The sequence below is a fragment of the Hermetia illucens genome, chromosome 4 (genome assembly GCF_905115235.1).
Source record: "Hermetia illucens chromosome 4, iHerIll2.2.curated.20191125, whole genome shotgun sequence".
Lineage (NCBI taxonomy): Eukaryota > Metazoa > Arthropoda > Insecta > Diptera > Stratiomyidae > Hermetia > Hermetia illucens.
In genome coordinates this window covers 40,680,607-40,702,955 of record NC_051852.1, presented here as the reverse complement: position 1 = coordinate 40,702,955, position 22,349 = coordinate 40,680,607, and the positions used below count along the sequence as shown (strand labels likewise).

General features: G+C 41.5%; 1 protein-coding gene and 1 long non-coding RNA gene across 7 annotated transcripts in view; one reads left to right on the top strand and one right to left on the bottom strand.

Annotated features, from left to right (window-relative positions):
- LOC119653704 (GRAM domain-containing protein 2B-like) overlaps positions 1-22,349 on the bottom strand; it is a 249,100-nt gene that overhangs the window by 91,030 nt on the left and 135,721 nt on the right. The window contains exon 1 of one of the 6 annotated variants that reach the window (XM_038058583.1): positions 17,356-18,325. The exons of the other annotated variants lie outside the window; for them this stretch is intronic. Coding sequence (XP_037914511.1) covers positions 17,356-17,513 — 158 coding nt within the window. The 5' untranslated portion in view covers positions 17,514-18,325. Of the gene's footprint in view, positions 1-17,355; positions 18,326-22,349 lie in introns of those variants that run through there. 6 annotated transcript variants of the gene reach the window in all.
- Positions 7,021-7,347, top strand: LOC119653710. Its single transcript, XR_005249746.1, has 3 exons — positions 7,021-7,052; positions 7,146-7,273; positions 7,329-7,347. It is a non-coding gene; the product is annotated as an uncharacterized LOC119653710 (long non-coding RNA).

Here is a 22,349-nt window from a genome sequence, read left to right as displayed (position 1 = left end):
GCGTAACAGTTTTATTATTTCCACGCTTTTTGTTCCGCGAATTACTACAGTATAATTAACTTATGGGCTCCAGTCGACGATCAGTTTTAGATTTAGATTTAGATGTTTTATCTTATTACATCCTAGTGTTACTAGAATTTCTTAAACTTTGATCACGCAAGATATGCTCTCAGGGGCCTTTAGGAGCTGACTGGGCCCATTTTCCTATACTCAACGCTGATTCTTCCCTTAAATTTTAAGTGGAAAACCATCCATTTTTCCCGCTTTTCTGTATCAGATATTAAGTTGATAATTCTAGAAATAACATTTGTATTTATTTTCTGATTTGACTCAATAAGTAAATTGCAAAGGCAAGCAAATGGCACATGAACGAGCCACGTCTCAATTCAGTTGCACATCAATTTTTACCAGTAAACGGGCAAAGATTCCACCAGCTTGAAAATTGCTTACATAAACAAAATAATTTTGGACTAAAATTATTGTAAAACGTGCAAAACTACTTCTCGTAAAAAAGAGCTGAAAATTAAGCCTAACCGAAAAAGCTACTTCATCAAATTGTGTTTGTGATTCTGCCTCAGTCGTTCACGCTTTTGTTAATAAAATTCATAGCTTTGAACTTTGGGTGATTTATCGAAGATTGAACGTATACACGTATGTTATGTGTGGATTTTGGGGCCTCAGGGCGATTTCGTGGGTTTTAATGAAAAGGCCATGTCTAGGTAACACAATAACTGAATGGACTGTTTGAACCACGCCGGAGTTAAACGCTGAGTATTCAAATCGTAACAGCTAGCAATAGTCGAGTCAGTGACCTTGGATGTGAACAAATTTAATGAGATTAAAGAGCGGTACATAAAGTGGGCGGAAGGGTGAAGCAGTAAACAACAATAAAACCAGCAAAGCAGATACAATGTGGAGTAGTTGCAAAGCGCAAAACCTTGGATTATATATCTGAATGCCTTTACTTATTTTTCCGACTTATTCACGGCTCTGCTTGGGAAAATACCCGAGGAAAATGCAATGAATTTAAACTAGTTTTAATCTTCGTCTTTATTTGGGGTAAAGGATAGCCATTGCCCACTAGTGAGTCACTAGACCGAACGATTAATTAACCTTCAGAATAATTTACATCCATAAAATGTGTGGTAGTTTCAATGTTACCATGAGGATGCCATGCGGAAAATGTGGAGTAGAAACGGACACTCTTATTGCTAGCACTTCCTTTAGCATTTAATTAGCAAACTCTTCACCTTCCATCCAGTACTATTGCATAATAGAAGGGATAGATTACTGGGGCTTAAATTTCCAGACTATCATCGATTTTATGGTTGCTTGATTGTTCTGACGTTGGTATTTTGGAATAATGAATAGAAAAGCGTAGCCGTAGCTGTAGGTGAAAGCAACTCTTGTTTAGTGGTGAAGGACAACTCCATCGAAATATTTTAAGCAAGTAATATCAACAGCTATACTAACGAATCCTATCTCCACCTATTTCACACTCATCTCATATTACGCGACGAGTTCCAGCTCATAGACGAAGAAGAGTGCAGGCGAATTTTCTGCGTTATACATACATATACCGGGCATCCTAAACAGACCTAAGAAGGGCAAGGCATTGGTAACTCTTCTTAAACAACAATACCGGATTAAGAAAAGGAAAAATCTTGACTGACGGTTTCGTCCAGGGCAGAGGCCACTCTTCAGACGTTATCTCATCTCTGCCTTCAGAGCGAGGTGACCGAAAGTGGCGACAGGTGGTAATAGCTCTATTCTATATAATCGCAAACACGACATGAATGCGAATTATATTGAAGTGAAATCCGTCCTAAGCTCAAACCTAGACCAGACTGAAGTGATATTTTTTGCCACGCGTTTACAGAGTATGAGGGAGATAGAAGGGGAGAGAGAGAGGTGGGACTGAACAAGAGAAAGAGACAGGGTCGGACAAGAGAGAGAAGGGCTAGACCTCAATATTTGATGTACCGAATATTAAAATACGAGGCGATTATCGATAATTCTTCATCTGCCCTGGGTCAGAATATCCAAAGGATCATTTCGACACCAGGGGAAGTGTCAGTAAACGGGCTTTGGTTATGACTGGTAGACGAAATCGAAATTACCACTGAGATAACACGGAGTAGTGGATACCAAATCAAAAGTGCAAAAGCTAGTTTGATGTGGAATGCAACGAAGGCGTCGAAAAAATGCCTATAAACACAAAAAGGCACAAGTAAAAAAAGAAACTTAAGACGAACTTCGGTAATTTGTGGAAAAACAAGATCCTAAAACTTGATGAAGATATGAAAAAGGTTCACAAGCGAGCCGCATTTCCAACAGTGAAAAGTTTACGACAAGACTATAGGTACCGAACAACTTTCTAGAAAAATCGGTAGGGGAAGTGCCACTAAAGCCAGGTATGTATTATATAAAACTTCGACCGCCTTATTAAGCTCTACCTGGTTAACACAGCAATTGAAGAGCCGCTTCAAAGATCTTACTGGATGGCCTCTTAAATTACGACCGACCATAAGCGCCGAGCAAGGTGGTTTGTATTACCGGAAAAGAAATGAAACACTTGGAGCTGATGATATACCTGCTGAGCTGCTACAGCAGGGCAACAATTGTTTCCACTATTTTATGCATCGCCTGGGATAACAAATTTAGACAGATAGTATAATACTAAATGAACTACGTAAAAGCATAATCTGACAGATGTAATGCAAAACAAGGCGAAATGCGGGCCAGCGTGTATGCCTGTTTAGTTTGTTATACATTCTTACTTCGACTGAATATTGACTAGCTGAGAGCATGAAAAATTACGCGAAAAGGAGCAATTTTACGCCACTATAACTTTAGGTGGTCAAAGAGTAGTATAAGCTCCAGGGCGAAAAGTGGATTGGTACCCACGATGGAGCATAAAACCTACCTCAACCTCCACGTGGGACACCGCTGGGAGCTCTTTCTTAACGAAACGCTGCAGATGAAGAAAAATGAAGGCGAGTCTCCCGCGCCTAAAAACGGGACAAATTGTACCAACTGGTCCTCCAGGTTTGGAGTTTGGTAGGGCCGACAACCCTACACAGAAAAAAACTTGCTACGGTGCCACAACAGCAGCCTCGGACTGGACGGATAACACAGCGACGAACCCGGCAACGACAAAGAATAACGAATTGCGCATTTTCTCATGGAATATGCGCTCCCTGCCAAGCAGCTAGTCGTTACTCTGTTCCAATATAGGGCTGATGTAACAGCGTCACAGGAGATGCGTCGGACAGGGGCCGCTTTCCTGGAGTAGAGTGACTACACCATATATTATAGCGGCTATCCAGTAAACCATGTGCTCGGAGTAGGTCTCTTAATCAGCCAAAAAGTCAAACCTATTATCGGCTTTGAAAATATAAGCGAAAGGCTATGCACTTTGCGCTTGCGAGGCAAATTTAGAAATATAAGCCTCATTACGTTCATGGCCCTACAGAGGAGACTGCAGAGTTGGAGAAGAATACCTTCTACGAGGCAGTAAAACGAACCCTCGAAGCCTGTCCCAGATATGATATCAAAATCATACTTGGGGATTTTAACAGCCAAGTAGGGAAGGAGCCTGTATTCAGGCGATACACTGGCTTCCATAGCTTACACCAGAACACAAATGATAACGGACTGCGGATTATTCAATTATTAGTGTCACACGAAATGGTTGTTGGAAGTACCTGGTTTGCGCGGAAAGTGGACCACAAACATACGTGAGCCTCTCGAAACGGAATCACTTTAAACCAAACTGACTACGTGTTGATCGAACGCCGCCACCTCTCAGCCTTGATGAATGGCACAACATTTAGGGGGGGCCAATATAGACTCAGAGCACTATCTCGTTGGCATGATGCTCCGAGCTCGAATAACAACACCACCCAGAATCCCCTGTGACAATCAGGTGAGAGTTAACACTGAAGCCATCCACAACACAGCCCTCCGCGACACCTATAAGAGGGAAATGGATGCCGCAATAACCGCAGTCAACAGAGGACCTGGAGATGAAGCATCAACAAATGATCTTCACAACCACCTGAAGGACATTATCATAAATACGGCCAGAAACATACTTGGCCCCAGCCGCAAAAAGAGTCGGAACCGCTGGTTTGACGATGAATGTAAGCTAGCAACGGAATGGTAGAATGTTGCATACCGAGTAATGTTACATTCTCAAAGAACGCGCGCACGCCCAGAGACTTATCACGAACTCCGTCGAACGGAGAATCCACTTCACAGACGGAAAAAGGAAGCCTGGGAGAAACAACAGGTCTGTGAACTCGAAAACTACAGAGAGCAACCGCACCAGGCGCGCAAATTTTACCAACAAGTCAGCAGGATGAAGCCTTACACACCTCGATGTACATGCTGCCGAGACAAAGAGGAAACTCTGATTTCCGGCAGAATGGGCATATTGGAGCGATGGGTTGAGTACTTTGATGAATTGAACAACCAGAACATCGGCGAGTTGGAGGTCCCGCAAACTGAAGACGACGGACAAATAGCGCCAAGTACAGGAGAAACAGTTCGTGCAATTCATCGGTTTAAAAATCATAAGTCGCCAGGAGCCGATGGAATTACAGTCGAAATGGTTAAATATGGAGGCGACACCAAGTGGTTCATCAACTTGTGCTCAACGTGTGTCCCATACATAAAAAGGGAGATATCACACAGTGCAGCAATTATAGAGGTATCACGTTGCTGAGTACCATTTATTAGATATTCTCCGCTATCTTGCTAGGCCGGATACCCCCATGCGCTCAGAACATCATTGGCCCATACTAAAGAGGCTTCACTCCAGGCAACAGATCAGATTTTCTCTCTGCGACAAGCGATGGAAAAACTGTTGGAATATGGACATTAGTTGCACCATCTGTTCATCGAGAGACTGCACATGAATGAACCTAATAAAAAAATATATGGTGGCAACGTCAGCACCGAAAACCAAACATCAAACCGCACTGGTGAAACAGGAAGAATAAGGATAGGAGACTACAACTTTAAGACCGTTGATAATTTCTCCTATCTAGGGTCGAAAATCACAACCGATAACAGCTACGACCATGAAATCCGCGCACGGTTATTGGCAGCCAACAGAGCCTATTTCAGCTTACAAAAACTGTTCCGCTCGAAACGTCTCACCATAGGGTCAAAGCTCTTACTGTACAAGACTATGATCTTGCCAGTCCTCATGTATTCCTCGGAAACTTGGGGCCAGAAAAATTGCGAACTCTTCGCCGTGTTCGAGAGAAGAATCCTCCGAAGAATTTTTGGCGTGTGAAGAAAAGTAGGCGAATCACGTCACTTGACAAACATACATATATGGCCAATATCCAACTGCATTCCAAAGACGAAAACCAATTTTGCTCCTTATTGAGTATGGATCTAGCTTAATAGTGACATTATATAACTAACTTTAGGGAAATAGTTGAATGAAAATATATAAGGTAGGGTAAGGAAACGGATTGTTTAATTTGTGCGTTATTGTCAGCATGGTAATAAATACTTTATTATTCACATGGATGGCAAATCAATAATAATTTGGAACTTTTCGGTAAACGAAAAAAGTAGTTCTTGGAAACCATATTAATAGATCTGCGAAAAACCTGAAATGAGTCCGTAGAATAAATTATGAGCTCGATGAAAACCATTATATAACCTTCAGATTTTGTATCCAATTTCTAGTCAATCACATCAGGCAGATGGTCAACCTCAAGCTTCAGGGCAGATGGTTAATTATATCTCTCCATTAACTATTTCCATTCTGTAGAAGACAAAGATGTGACTAGAGGCAACCACCTACAAACAAACCTGTCAAGAATTTGTTGTTGCCAGCATATTTTTCTATGAGATAGAAACGTTCCTCACATCAAACGGTTTACTGTATCACTTTCAAAAGTTAGTACGTTATATTCCAGATAAGTGCTTAACTGAAAACACATTCCTGTAGTGGAGATTTCAAACAAATAACATTTGCATTCGGAATGTTGAGCAGAACCCCATACAGTTGTCACTATAAATCTGTCCGCGAGTCCCTTCATCAACGTCAAACAGGATGAAAAACCGACCCTTGCCAGAGGGGTAAGAAGTAAAATTGGAACTGTGAACAATTTAAATAATCCAAATTGTTATTTCAGCCAAAGAATTTTTTGAATAGTCCTAATTAGTCTTGTCGCTCCTGAGGAATTTGCGAGATTAGGATACCCAGTAAAATGCATTGTTTGCTGTAGTTTGTATTATTGCGGGCCGACATTTTCAATTCCAGGCCAAACAGTCTCATTATCCACATCAAAAGGTTGTTTTCTTCAAGCATAACCATCCTTGTAGGACTTGAATAGATTTGAGGGCATGGAAATTATTTTCGTTGATCTGGCCTACTACCTACTAGAAACTGAAAACGAGATTGCAAATTTCTGGAGAATTTGTCTTCCCGTTCGTCCCTTTCTTAATTTAGAAAGGAAACAAATAAGAAATAGTCCAAAGCTTGGGACTCTGTTCGCAAATTTTAAATTTTACTACTGAGAAATGATGATAGTATAATATCTTCAAGATGAATAATAAAAATCAATAATATTTTAGAAGAAAAGAAAGAGAGAAAGAGGAGAAATCCTTCATTATACCGAAGGGCCATGAAAATAAGGTAGAACCTATTACATAATAGCGAATAAAAACGGACGTTCCTATATAAAAAAAAATATTTTCTATTCATTGTATAGATGAATATTTCGACAACGCCTTGTATCTGTAGCTATTGGGTGTAAACGTTTGTAAATTAAACGCGATTTGTAGCTAACAATTAAACTTTTTATTTAACTCAAATTACAAACACGCGGAATTGAAATTATGACTGTAGATTGACAGCCAGGATCTGACAGTTGACGGATATGTGTATGACAACTTATGACAGCATTGTCACACCCCTACATCACTCTCCCCCGAGTGACATTGCCGTCACGATGACTTTTCGCTGGAGGATAAGTGTGTTTCGGTGGTGGTCTGGAATACAAATATGTTCGTTTAAGATCCTGGTGAGTTTTATTTTCATCATTCAGGAAGAAGGCTGGCTTTAGTCGTTCTGTTGAGACGTTGAAGTTCTTTCCATTAACTTCGATTCGAAATAGACGATTGGTGATTCGTTCGATAACAGGATGCGGACCTGAGTAAGGTGGCGATAATGATGTACGAACTCGATCATCTCGTAGAAATACGTGTGTGGCAGAACTTAAGTTTCGGTGTACGAATTCGACAGGTTTGTTGTGATGTGCTGATTGTGTTGGACGAATATTACGCATTTGTTCTCGTAGTTGATTCACGAATTGAGCTTATTATCGTCAACAGTTTGATCATCGAAGAATTCACCTGGCAGTCGTACAGTGGATCCATACATGAGCTCGGCACATGATGCGTTTAAATCATCCTTGTAACACGATCGTAGTCCAAGTAGAATGGTTGGTAAAGAATCGACCCAGCTTTTGTTTCCGTAACACATTATTGCTGCTTTCAGGGAACGATGCCATCTCTCAAGAATGCCGTTGGAAGCTGGATGGTATGCCGAGGTTCTTGTTCGTTCGCAACCGATTAGTTTCGCGAGTGATTGGAATAGTGCCGATTCAAACTGGGATCCTTGATCCGTTGTAATTATTCGTGGCACTCCGAATCTGGCTATCCAATTGTTGTAAAAAGTTTAGGCGACTGTATTCGCTGTCTGATCGCTTATCGGTATTGCCTCCGGCCAACGAGAGAATCGATCTATCATCGTCAAACAATATTTGAAACCTTTCGAGAGTGGCAACGGGCCAACTATGTCGATGTGTACCTGATCGAATCGACCATCGGGAATGGTGATATGCTGAGGAACGTTCTTCGTGTGTCTGCTTACCTTCGAACGGTGGCACGGTATGCATGTTCGGCACCATAACAGGATGTCTTTACGCATATTCGGTCAGATGAATTTGTTGCAAATGTGTCGCGATGTGGAACGCCCGCTTGGATGAGCGAGCTGGTGAATAGTGTCGAATACTTTTCGTCGAAGTTGGGTAGGGATGTATGGTCGGACTTTACTGTCGGTTACATCACAATAAACTGGAAGTTGTCCTGCAGTCTGTATTGCTTGTAGTTTTAATGATGTTGTGTTGCTATTTAGTAAGGCTTGAAGTTCTTGATCTTGTTGCTGTTCATGCGATAGTTTGTCTGCGGTGAACGAAGATGGCATGGAAATGGCGTCAACTCGTGATAGTGAGTCGGCGACTACGTTGCTCTTTCCTGGTACGTGGCTGATATGCGTTGAAAATTGCGATATGTAATTTAGCTGGCGTACTTGACGAGGCGAAGCATAATTCGGTTTTTGAGAAAAAGCATAAACGAGAGGCTTGTGATCGGTTTTTATGCAAAAATTTGATCCTTCCAGTATATATTGGAAGTGTTTGATAGTGGCGAAGATAGCTAGCAGCTCTCGATCGTAGGTGCTATATTTCTTTTCTGCTGGGCTGAGTTTTCGTTTGAAAAACGCCAATGGTTTCCACTCTCCGTCTTGATACTGCTCTAAAGACGCGCCGATGGCTACATCAGAGGCATCAGTGGTAATTGAAAGCGGGGCGTTTGGTTTAAAATGCACTAAAAGAGTGGCGTTCGCGAGGTCAGTTTTGCATGATTCCCACGCGTTGATGGTTTCCGTTGTCCAGTCAATTGTTCGTGTGTCGTTCTTCTTGCTGCCCTTCAAAAATTCGTTGAGTGGTGCTTGCGTAGTTGCGGAATTTTTCAAAAAACGTCTATAGAAGTGCTTGTCGTAACTCCTTGACTGTTGTTGGTCGTTTTAAGTTACAGATGGCTTCAACACGTGACGGTATTGGGCGAATTCCGTTTGCGTCGATCAAGTGACCGAGAAATTCGATTTGTTGGGCTCCAAAGACACATTTCGAAAGATTGATGACAATGCCAAATTTTTCCAAACGCTCAAAAACTAATCGCAAGTGTTCGAGATGTTGTTCAAAGTTGTCGGACGCAATTAAAATGTCATCTATGTAGCTGACTGCAAAGTCTAGGCCTCGAAGAGCTTCGTCCATTAGTCTTTGGAAAGTCTGGGCTGCATTCCTCAGACCGAACGTCATGACCAGAAATTCAAAGAGGCCGAAAGGGGTAATGACGGCAGTCTTCTCAATATCTTCTTCAGCCATTAATATTTGATAGAACGCACGTATGAGGTCGATTTTTGAGAAAACTTTCTTACCTGCCAAACCCGCAGTTGCGTCGTGAATGTGACGGATCGGATATCTGTCTGGAACTGTGACAGCGTTTAGCCCGCGGTAGTCCCCGCAGGGTCGCCAGGATCCGTCTTTCTTGGGGGCCAAATGTAACGGGCTAGCCCAAGGACTCGAAGATGGGCGGCAAATGCCCTGCTCCAACATATATTCGAATTCTTTCCGAGCTATTTCCAACTTATCTGGTGTAAGACGCCTAGCACGAGCTGCTACGGGAGGGCCGGCGGTTTTTATAAAGTGTCGAACGTTACTTGCAGGCTTTTTGTTAATTGAGCTCGGGTTCGTTATACTAGGAAATTGTTTCAGTAGTTCGTGATACGGGGAGTCGTTGTGAACGGTGAAAATTCCACTGTGGGTCGTTCTTTTGACAACACAAGACGTTCCGAGTTTTGTCGTGGTGTCAATGAGACGTTTGTTTAATACATCGACTAACAGTCCATGTTGTTTTAAAAAATCGGCTTCCAGTATCGGACGGGCGACATCAGCAATTTGGAAAATCCATTTGTATGGCCGACGGAGGCCGAGATTTAAACATATCAGTTTTTCTCCGAGGGTCGAAATGGTGGAACCGTTGGCAGCGAAGAGACGTAGGCTTTTCGGTTTTAAAGTTTCGCGAATCAGCCTTCGGGGAAAAACAGAAATTCCGGCACCTGAATCTATGAGATAGCGTATGTTGGTTGTTTTGTCGGCAATAAATAGGCGATTTTCTAGGCAGTCGTTGCTGGTCGCCTCATTCAACAACGACTTTGCTAGTTTTCCGGGTTTGTATATGTGCATGGCTTGATGCACTTTATCGCTGCTGCGCCGAACTTTCGATGATAGCGACATATTTGTGGAAAATTGCGTGTTGCTGACCTCGATTTTTGTCTGTTTTGCGACGAACTGCGATTACGACTTCGAGATTCGTGAAATTGAGAGCTTCGATCACGTTTGAGGTTTTGTATTTCTGCACGCAGCGATCGGATTTCCTCTTTCAATGAGTTTAGATCATTAAAAGTATTCGTGGAAAGCTGCTGAACGAATTCGATTTGGGGTTCACGGGCATCTAAAATCTTGTCAGCGATCTCAGCGAGTTTGTCGTTATCGGTGCTGTCCATCGAGGCAAGAATAGCGCGGATATTTTCGGGAAGCCGTTGCATCCATATCGATTGTAACAGTTCGGATCCAACTTTATCTCCTGCGAGCAGTTTCATTTTGCGCAGCGAACCGGATGGTCTTTGATCACCCAGTTCGACATCGTTTAGCAATTTTCGGAGTCGTTTGCCTTCGGATTCAGTAAACTGTTTGATGAGACGTGTTTTAATCATGTTGTAGCGATCTTTTTCGGGTGGGGACTCGATGATATCGGCGACTTGTTCGAGAATGGAATAGTCTAGTTCACAAACGAGTTTATTGAATTTGGTCTGATCGGATCGAATGTTGTGAACGAGGAATTGGGCCTCGATTTGGGCGAACCAGAGCGCCGGTCGAGATTTCCAAAATTCGGGAAATTTGACTTTACGAATTTCGGCGATTTCCTCGTTGATTGGCAATGCATCCGACGCCTCGCTGAATTTGTCGGCATCCGACTCAGGTATAGCGATTTTGGGAAAATTTTTTTAGAAAATAGTTTCCGGGGTCACCACTGTAGCTATTGGGTGTAAACGTTTGTAAATTAAACGCGATTTGTAGCTAACAATTAAACTTTTTATTTAACTCAAATTACAAACACGCGGAATTGAAATTATGACTGTAGATTGACAGCCAGGATCTGACAGTTGACGGATATGTGTATGACAACTTATGATAGCATTGACACACCCCTACATATCTTTTTTTCAGGACACATATTTATTGAATGACGTTATTACTTTGGCTGCTCTGGGAAAATTTGAAAAACTCCAGAAATAAGAAGCTAAAATGTGATGCCTTTTTCTGTAAATATTACTTACTAAAATAAGGCGAATCTTACGCATTGATTTGTTTTTAATTCTCCGACTAGAGGAAGTACTGATCAGCAACGTTTCTTAAAGGCGGGTTGACTACATGACGCGAAGGTATGAAATGGGGGCTAATGAGTACCTACAGGCATGTTAAAAGCGTCACTTGCAATCGTTCTCCGGGAGAAACATGAGGCCGAGAAAGGGAAATGGTCCATGGAAAAAACATTCATTCATTCATAGGTTTGGGCATAGCACTTTTATTCGTGGGAAGCTAAACTATTCATTGACAAAATAAAATTTTATTTCGATTAAAGTGAGACAGAGCGTGTGATGAATTGCTTTTGCCTTGGACTAAACCAAAAGTCATCTATTTTAAAAAGGTATCAGTAGACCAAAAAAGAGCGGAAAAATTCCTTCTAATTAGTCCGGTCCGTCATTAAGTTGGACTCCTTCAAAGCTGTATTTTTTCCTGTATAATTCAGCGTTCTTCATATGTTTGAAAACTGTTATCATTATTGGTGTGGAAAATCTTTGCCTAAAAAGTCCTAAAAATCGATGGAAAAAGAAAGGATAAGAGGGTTTGGACTTAATCAGCGAACTAAACATTAAAAATTGATTCACAACATTTCGTGTTTATTGTGAAAAATGATTTACAGATTGAGTAATTTGTCAGCCAACAGTGCACCTAATATAGAAGACAGATACTACGAAAAAGACGATTTTATACCACCTATCGTTAAAGGGCACTTGGTGCTGAACAGCAGAGAAGGAATGCAGACGTCTCAGAAATTCGTGGGAGGAGCGGAAGTACATTTCAGGTAACCGTGAATGATAGCGCGTATGAGTGGTCCACGCGCTCATAAAAACGAAATATCTCGGCAGCTTATAACGATTATAAATCAAACTTTGAAATCGACTCGAATGTCGTTCTTCTGCTGAGAACAGTGATGAAGAACTAGAGCACGAAGCTATCAGTAAGTCAAACATAGTATATTGTCGAGTACATTGAGAAATTTGATGTATATTGACGACTTCAAATTGTACGCTAAAGACGAGAATTAACTTCGCTCTTTGGTGGATATCACTATCCAATTCAGCAGGGATATCACCATGCAGTTGATTTTGAAGAAATGTCGCATGAAAACAATTATTCGAGGAAAATATACCCACAATGAAAGATACAGGCAAAATAACATCCAAATTGAGGGTATGCATTTAGACGACGGAATTTGTACAGTATCTGGGTCTTGCCTAGAAAACTGGACTGCTATTAAAACAAAACAAGGCAATCAACTCATATGCCATTCTCGTCCTTCTATACACGCTTGGAGTGATACAGTAAAGTAACACTGATTTAGAATCTGTCAATAGTCGGGTAAAGATAGTTCTGGCAAACAACAACATGCACAATAGAACTGCCAAAAAAATGGGGATCACTATACCAAGTCATCAGAGAGGAAGTGAGGTACTTTATTTAAAAACATTGCAGTACAATCAAGTACATTCTCTCCGTGTGAAAATCCGAAAAAATCCTCTAGCCAATTACATCAAGCTACCGTCATGGCAGATAATAAATTGTATCCTGAAAATCAGAACCAGAGAGTGGGGTGGGAATGTCGAATGTTACTTCAGACCAACAAAAGAGCGATATGTGGAAAAAGAAACCCATTCATGGAGGTCATATAAAATATTTGTTGTTGCCAGGCATTGACATCGAAGCCTCCAACAAATTGTTGATTAACGTGCACTATTCTATGAGACCGAAGCATTCCTAACTGCAATTCAGCATGCTTCGCTTCTAAAAAACAAAATTACAAACGATACATCTTTCATGACTCCTCAATTATTAGTGTGCAACTGTGAAGGGGAGACCACCTAGGACGTAACATGCGCGTGGAGGATGTTGAATAGTACCGAGTATACCAGTCGTCATAACTCCATCTGCAAGATTCTGTATCAAAACCTTGCATTGCGTATAACTTAGTGGCAACCTACCAGCCTTGTTATAAGTATAATCCGCAGAGAATCTTGGAAAATGATCCACCACAGTGTTAATCACAACAGACCCAATCTATTTCTGCTTCTCAAGGAAGAACAAACGCCTTCATAATCGCTGTAGTCGTACCGTTAGACCAGAATACTTTTGAAAAACAGCAAGAAAAAATCCGGAGCCACGGCTTCTTGGCGGTCATATCGTCCGACAAGAGGCAGACTTGTAGACAACAAAAGATCGAAGATAGAAGTAGTCGCAGTCCTATTTTAAGCGACGGGATTAGTCGTGCAGAATTTACATAAGCGCTGAAAACGTTCGATCTTAGGGCTGATCTCTCTAGTCTTAATTCTTAATACGCTGAATAGGGATTTGAAAGCCTCATGATTTCATCCAGATCAGGCATTTGATAAAATAAAATCGCGCAATCGATCACGTCGAGCCGACCCCGCTTGTGAATGGGACAAAGGCTAAAGAAAAAGAAAGATCTTTTGTGGTTCCAACGCAATTTTGGCCATTGAGCTTTTTAATTTTGATTAATTTAGTCATAGGTATTCCGTTATACATATCTAGTACACAACTCATTCATCTGTCGAATTTTCTACTTTCTTATACCCGCTATTTTTCTAGGCTGGATAGCCTCACACGCCCAGAAAATCATCCGCTCATATCAAAAAGACTGCACTCCAAACAAATCAGCAACAGATCAAATTTTCTCCCTGCAGCAAGCGATGGAAAAACGGTTGGAATATGGCCAGCAAATGCACCATGTTCCCACCGATTTCAAAGCAGCCTATGATAGCATGTGTGTGTGTGTGTGTGGTGGGGGAGAAGCTACTGCTTCTGAGCACTCAGGCCGTGTTGGTCCATTGTACTCGCCACCCCCGTCTAACGGAATATTCCGGATTCGTTAACGTATCGCAGGATTTCCGTTAGTGGATGTGATGCTACCCGTCGCAATTGGAGAACATCGACACCAAAGATCTGATGCCTGATGCGTCCATAGGCGGGGCATTCACATAGGAAATGCTCCGTGGATTCCGCTTCCTCATTACAGGAGGGACACGTATCATCTTTGGTAATTCCTATTCTGAACATATGCCCAGCTAGTGAATTATGGCCTGTCAGAATGCCCACAATACACCTGCCTCCTCCTGTTTTTCGACAGGATAAACTTTGCGGTTCGTATGTTGGGTTCTGGCAGGAAAAGTTTGGTGTGTCGAGCAGCATTTAGGCTCTGCCACCTATCATTATTGGAAACTTGTTCCCAGTTTTTGAAAACAAATTTAACCAATGCTACTGATACCCCAATTGCTGGCTCCGGTTCCGGCTTAGGGGAGATTGACTCCTCTTTTGCTAAAGCGTCCGAGATTTCATTTCCCTCTATGCCACAGTGACCAGGTACCCAGAGTAGTTCCACCGTATCGATCGATAGGATCGATGATAGCATAGTTAGGGTAAAACTTTACACGGCCACGAAAGAGTTCGGTATCCCGACCAAATTGATAAGACTAATAAGCTGTCCCTGACACAGCCGATAACCGCTATGATGACGAAATCCGTGCACCAAAGCCTATTTCAGCATACAAAAACATTTCCGTTCCAAACGTCTTCCCATGGATCGAAGTTCTTATTGAACAAGATAATAATAATAATCTTGCCAGTCCGCATGTATTCCTCTGAGATCTGGGTTCTTAGCAAGAAGAATTGAAAACTTTTGGCCGCGTTTAAAAGAATAATTTTCCGGAGAATTTTTGACCCCCTACATGAGCGAAATGATACGAAATCTAAGAATGATACCACGACCGTCTGGCTTTAAAAAAAATTCAGCTCAGTGGGTTGCGGCGGGCAGGTCACTTAATCCGGATTGGTGTGGATGATCCAGCCCAAAAAGTCGTATAAGACCAATATCTGCGGAAGATAAATAAGACTTGGCAGACCCTGCCTGAGATGGAGCGATGGCGTAGGCAGTCCAACAGAATGTTCAAATTACCGCCCGAACTGTATGTTATTCCATAGCACGAAGATTTTCAACACATTCTTGACAACCATGTTCACGATATCGTTCAAATAGCCGTGAAACCAGCCAGGGACAGGGTTTATTAAGAACTGAGGGACTACTGATGCCTTACATTTCATTGCTGGATCCTAAAAAGGCAGTTGACCTTGTGCACCACAAACTTATTTAAATATGCTTTGTAGCAACACCTAGTGACAAGGATACACGTGCTCTGAGTCAAATTGCTCTATTATGAACTGTAGAATAGAAGTTCGAAATGTGACAAATATATCAAAACCACTACGTGCATTTGTTCAGATCCTGGACACTGTTACCCGTCACATCGAACATCCAGGACCCTACACTCTGTAGATGATGTTTTCTAGCGTCTCACAATAAAGTTGATCCTGAACAGCTTGTCGAACAATCGCCTCATTTGGCATGATTTCCAGAAGAAACTGAATAAAACGTAGTTTTTGACGAGCGCAATTAAACAGGCACTCTCAATGATAATGGCAGCAATAATTTACTAATTTTTCTCTGGTACTTCGTTACTACAACGTACAAAGGATTCTCGTATAGAGGGGGCGTTGGTTTGAAAATATTGAGAAGTGTTGTTGCTGGAGCTTTCTGCTGGGTCAAGCCCGGACTTCTCTTCGTTATAACATCATTAAACTTCGCTGATCCTCTGGCAACCTTATCAGCATCCAGAGTGGTACGTTTGATACTGAAGTTCCCTTTTTTTAGAACCGAGGAATTTAAGTATCCCGAATCAATACTATCAGGCAACGGTGAATTGCGTTATAAAATTGCTTTACGCATTAGCGCCACTTGAATGAAGTGACTTTCCATGAATGGTATTCTTTGCGGCTGACTATCAAAGACAATGAATGGTGCCTCGCGATAATAGAGAGGAAGATGTTATTTTTCAAAATGGGGCTTGATATGCTATCATCACTTCCAAAATGAGCACATCCGCGAATGATATGGGGCGGCATCGATTGTGGAAAACTACAAGAGAGGTCATATATTTTGTGCTAACGGGAACTTACTAGCTAAGAATAGTCTAAACCGAGCAAAAAGCTGGTCGAAAAAATTATGGCTTGATATGATGAGAGCTCTTCAGGGACCATCCCTATGATGATGGCACACTGGATCCAAACGAGCCATGCACATAGACGTCATATTGACAGCATCTGTTTCATTGAAAAAATTTCGTTTATCATATATAGGCCAACATCAGTTAAGATCGATTTGCGAAAGTTACGTCGAGCTACTTAGGCTGCATATGAGAATACTCAAAAGGATATTCAAACAATAAATGCGTGACAGTAATCCAACAGAAAAGCCATGAAAGCCCTGGAGGAACTGTAGGATGAATTCATAAAATTGGGACGAATGGGGGGGATTTATGAAGGAGGTCCGAAGTTGATTGTCGTACAATTGAAGGTAGGTAGTATATTGAAAATCACCATTTGTCCAATTTACTTTTTTGATCTCTAAAAAATAACTCAATACGACAGGAGGTAAATGGTAAATTCATTTTTCGTATGAATCCCTAATTTGAAAAGTAAAACGAGTGCGCAGTAAGGTTCCCTCTATTTCGAAGAATTAACCTAGTGGCCCTTACTTGCACGCTCAAAAGATTCAGAATTTTATCAATTATGGAAAGTAGCGACTTATAATCAAAAGCTTAGCTCGCGTATCTATTGAATGAATCTGTTAGAAGATGAAAATGGTAGCAAATAGGGCAAATGTTAATGACAGATCCAGTGTAGATATTTATGATAATACTTACACAGAGGAGCTCTTTGCCTATGGAACTTTTCCAAATAAGAGAATTTGGCCTCCAGACTAATATTACCCTGAATATCCACAAGTAAAACAATAAATTATGCTCCACAGATCTAATCTTAGTAATTGAGATTCAATCAATCATTCCTGAGAAAATCGTAAAAGTTCAAATTTTATATATCCAAAAAGTTTTTTGTGCTGTTCTACTTTCATTCAAGAATCAACCGATACCTACTCAATTCACTTGTTTACAAGGCCACCCATCTCAGATTGTATAAGATGCGAAAGTACCATTACCTGGTAATTATCTGGTCTGTTTCAAAATCATGTGAACTAGCACATGGCATAGCGTGCATTTCTGATTATTACCTGGATTTCAGCAAAACGTATTTTCGTTTAGTCGTAGTCGCTGCTGATGTCGGCGGTTCTTCATAACTGTTACATCTTACCGGACGATTTCCAGTTATACCTTGGACAAAACACAACATAATTTCGCCACTAGCACTCCCGACATTTATTCTTCCCATAGGTGCTCTAATTCAGATGACTGGACACACACTTTTCCAATTACTTGGAGAATTGAGACGGAAAAACACAATTGCAATTTTACGTTGATAATTAGTTAACCGCACGATGACACCATCATATTAATTTGTGTTGAGTAATCTTAATTTCCCTTGATGGGCTTTTCAGATCAATCCCATTTCGGATGGATAAATTGATGATTAAACGCAATCACTCCGAATAAAGGTCTGGACTTACTCAACCACAATCTTAATGCGAGTACTCACTGACTACACTGAATACTACACGAACTTGCTATTCACTTTCTGCTCTATGACTTGAAATATCTTTCTTTGAGGAACTATCGAAAGATACAAAGTCATTACATGTGTTAACGAACAAGATAAAAACTGCTCTGCAATTTCTCGTTCGCGTAACAGCAACAGTGCCCGTCTATCGAACTCCAAGCCACTTCCTTTCTACGGAAAATGCCAGCTAGCGCTCTTGAATTAAACAAAACGACTTTGTTTATTCCGGGCCCATCGATTTCAAAATTCGCGCCTTCCACGTAGAAATAGCCACGACTATCGACTGTTACCTTCAAGTTTTCGAAAAACAAGAATAGCCAAACTCCTTGGCATCCAGCGCTCGACTCCAACAATGTAAAAAGCTTTAACCTTAGCGATTTATTTATTCAGCGATTTAGCAACAATACAGCTGGCTTCCATTAATACGTGGAGCTAACAGCTAGCGGCTAGCAGCCAGTCGGTCGAGTTAGCGGAGCTAGTTTGAACGCTCAAATGTCGGCTGACTAGTTGGCCGGGTCTAACTTGACCGGCTGAACTCCTTCGCCAGACTCGCCTATGAGGCCACTTCTTTTACACCACCGACGATGGTTCGCCATCGATAGTACGGCCGGCAGGCTGACACTCTGCCGTCGAGCATGTTCCATTCAGAACAGTGTTCAGGCGTTTTTTGTGTTCGCGAACCACACCGATTCTCGACTGAGTCACATTTGCCCGAATCTGAAATGGAGCCGAATACTTTCACCAAGGAAAGTGAACTAACGAATTCGAGGTCTTAAGAAATGCATCTTATTAACTCATTGTTGCCAAAAATGTGTGTTTGACTAATACGGAAAAATGTCATAGTAGGAAGCTAAGAAAGTTGAAAAAATTAATGATGGCGGAGTTGTAATTAGATATCTTACGACTTGCTTTACCAGAAACCACAAAACGAGTATGCAAATTAAAAATGTTACGTATTGCATCATACACGCGATAGTTGATGAGATCAATGTCCCACAAATCCACTTTTAATTTGATTTAAAAATTGCATCGTGTTCATATGCGCGTGGTATAGTGAGACCAAAATGGCTCTGAATTGAGACGATAAAGTTTAGGCAATTACCGCAAAATTTATTATTGTGAGAATTTGCTCAGCGTAAATAAATTCAAATGTTTATATTGAAATTGCCCAGGCGAACTCGTAAATCAGCTTAAAGGTCAACCAATTGCTAATAGATTCATAGACCAAACGGACGATTTTCAATTTAAATTTAAATCTGTTTCCGGTTAGAGGCTTTGGTTTCATTCTCGATTGTCCATGAACTCCAAATATATCTGATATTTTTTTATAATACCTAATTCAAATTAGATTTTCGACATGTATTATAATAAGTTATTCATCAATTAATTTGGAGCAGTCTTGCTATAAGGCCCTAAGCTCCCGGTGGTCTGATACCTGTCTGTCAAGTGAATTATGTACCGAGGAAACTAGTTCATTTCTGGCAACGTTGGTGGCTATCGTCAGAAGAATAAAATACGGTCGTAGACTACTTGTGGCGTTGCTTCTGGGTGTCATGGTATACATGACTCCTGTCTGAGTGAAGGAAGGAATCAACGCCCTGAACCATCAGAGAGTAAGTTTGGTATAACGCCTGACTGCGCTGAGAGTGTACTGTGGCTTTAGTTAAGTATCAGACGAAACAGTATGTATCATTGTGGTAATTTACCACTATACATCCTTATCTATATTATAGTATGCACTGCAAGTTGGGGCTTAAGAATACACTACAAGTCCTCCCTAATTGTCGCAAGAGGCGATTACAAGGGATAGAAATCTGTAGGATAGCAACCTGCAAATTTTGAAACTACCATATGTTGCTATCAAAACGTCAAAAACGCTTCGGAAAGAGACTGATCTCTACAACGATTACGCGGTTGTTCAGAATGCTCGCTTTCTCAAACTTAAGCGGGAATTGCAACGATATAAGCTGTACATTTTAGGTCTAAGCAAAGTAAGATCGTGGGATTCAGGAGAATATTCCTCTGACTTTCGCGGCAATGCGCTTTTGTACTCTGAGAAAGTAAGTGGTAGCAGACTGGAATTCGGTGTCGGATTGCTTTTGAAAGTTACCGAAAGGTGCGTTCTCTTGACCTGGGGGCCGGTTTCTGGTAGACTTCTAACTGAACGATTCCAGTCCAATTAAGGAGCATCACAATTGTACAAAGCTATGCACCAAAGGAGACCATGAGACTTCCGATATAATGGAGAAGGATGTTTTGTACGCGCAATTACATGCAGTTCAGGGGAGGCTTCCTAAATGTGATATTTTCATCGTGATGGGTGAAGTGAATGCCAAGGTGGGATCTGATAATACCTCGCTTGAACATGTGATGAAGAAACACGGTTTTGGCGACCTTAATGATAATGGTGTGAGGTTTGTAGATTTCTGAAACTTCCACCGCCTCGTCATTGGTGGTACATTGTTTGGACGCAAAGCCTGTCATAAGGTTAGTTGAATTTCAGCTAACCGACACCGTACGAGTAATTAGATCGACCACTTCGCGATCAGCAGTAGATTTAGGAGTTGTTTCCTAGATGTACGCAACTGGCTTCGAAAGGGATCATCATCTGATGGTCACTTCGTTCACGTTCGTTTACGCGTTGATGAGCTGAGATCCCTAAGTTCAACATCGACCAATTGTATGACCCAGTTGTCACTCGCCAAGGGGAGAGCTATCTTGTTGATCGAACGGCAGATATATTAAGTAGCTCGCCTTAGAATAGCGATGAGTATTGGACCGCCATCAAAAATGCTCTTGTTTCGGGTGCTACACAGGACGTCTGCCACGTTCCGAAGGGGCGAAACAGATCGCTGAACGGAAGGGGTTAAAAGCTCCACTGACCGATGCGAGTGATGGCGAGTGTGAAGCGTTCAAAATCCCGAAAAGTAGAGTAGAGTATAGTGTACACCGTGACAAGAGAGAATTTGTTATTGTGCTGGTTAGGGAACCGGAAGATACCGCAGAATGCAATGATTTCAGAAATATATACCGCATCACGAAAAATCTTGCATGTGGTCGCAAATTTTTCGACGGTCCTATGAAGGACGTTAACGTTCGACTTCTCATCCACGATGATGAACAACTGAAGAGGTGGAAAGAACACTTCACCACGGTTCTTAACCGTATCACACTCGGTGAAGTTCCTCTTATTGTGAATGAAATGGGTAGTCACCGCAACCTGTGGATACGCACTGTTCCTCCAAGCAGAAGAGAAATAATTTCGGCCATCAATGCACTCAAACGGAGTAAAGCAGCTGGGCTTGATAGCCTCCTCGCAAAGTTATTTGTCACTGCACCTGCAATTACTGCAGATCTGCTGAAGTATTGGAAATCTGCGACTTTTTTCAGAGAATGGAAGAAAGGGACCCGTTTTGAGTGTGACAATTGAAGGGGTGTCTGTGTGTTCCCTGCCGTTGTAAATATAATAGCATCTCGAGCATCTCAAAAGCTTGATCGACAGAGAGCAGGCTGGTTTCCACTTCGGATCCTCCTGCATTGACCACATTAACACCCTGTGGATCATTTTTCAACAATACACGAAGTTTAGATTTTCGCTGCACCTGCTCTTCATCGATTTCATCGATTTCAAGAAAGCTTTTGAAAGCGTGAACCGGGAGTGTATCTAGAGAGTTGTACGCAGAAGGAACATTCCGGAAAAACTAGTAGCCATTAACAGAGCGACATATGTTGGTGCAAAATGTTAAGTTTAACACCGAGGTAAAATCTCAGAGGATTTTGACGTCCAGAACGGAGTCCAAAGGGTTGCATTCTATCACCGATATTATTTCTTTTTTTATCGATAACGTTCTTCACGCTGCCTTACCCGGATGACGTGGAGGAATTCAATGAACGACCAAATCTTTCCTCAATCCCCTCGACTACGCTGATATTATGGACGTTATAGACCTTGGCCAAATTGATTAATATTTAGAAAGAGGGGCAAGTAGAATTGGACTGAAGATAAACACCAACAAAACTAAGGTTCTCAGTCTGACGGATCATCGTACTCTCGATATCTGCATTAACGGACAGAGCATCAAAGTTGTCGATCAGTTTGTATATCTAGGAAGCGTCGTTTTTGCCGACACTGGTGCTGAATAAGATGTTGCCTGGCGCATTGACAGCGCTAGATCTACTTTCGCTGCCCTGTCTAAAATCTGGAAATCCTGTTATTTCAACACCATGATCAAGTTAACACTGTTCTGTGTTATTGTTCTTTCTGTGTTGCTATATGGGAGTGGCATATGGAAAGTGAACTCCACTAAGTAAAACTATTAAAAAGGAAAAGTTTCCAGTTTAACTATAGATTTTATTTAAGGGTTGCAGAGACGTGTTTCGGAAACAATGTCTCCTAAGCTAATAATGTAATAATTATTACAAAACCAGCACTGAAGAAGGACACATGCCACTTTCGGTCACCTTGCTCCCAGGGCAGAGGTGAAACAGCGTCAGATGAATTGCCTCGGCCCTAGACGAAACCATCAGTCATCGTTTTTTAGAAACTTGAGT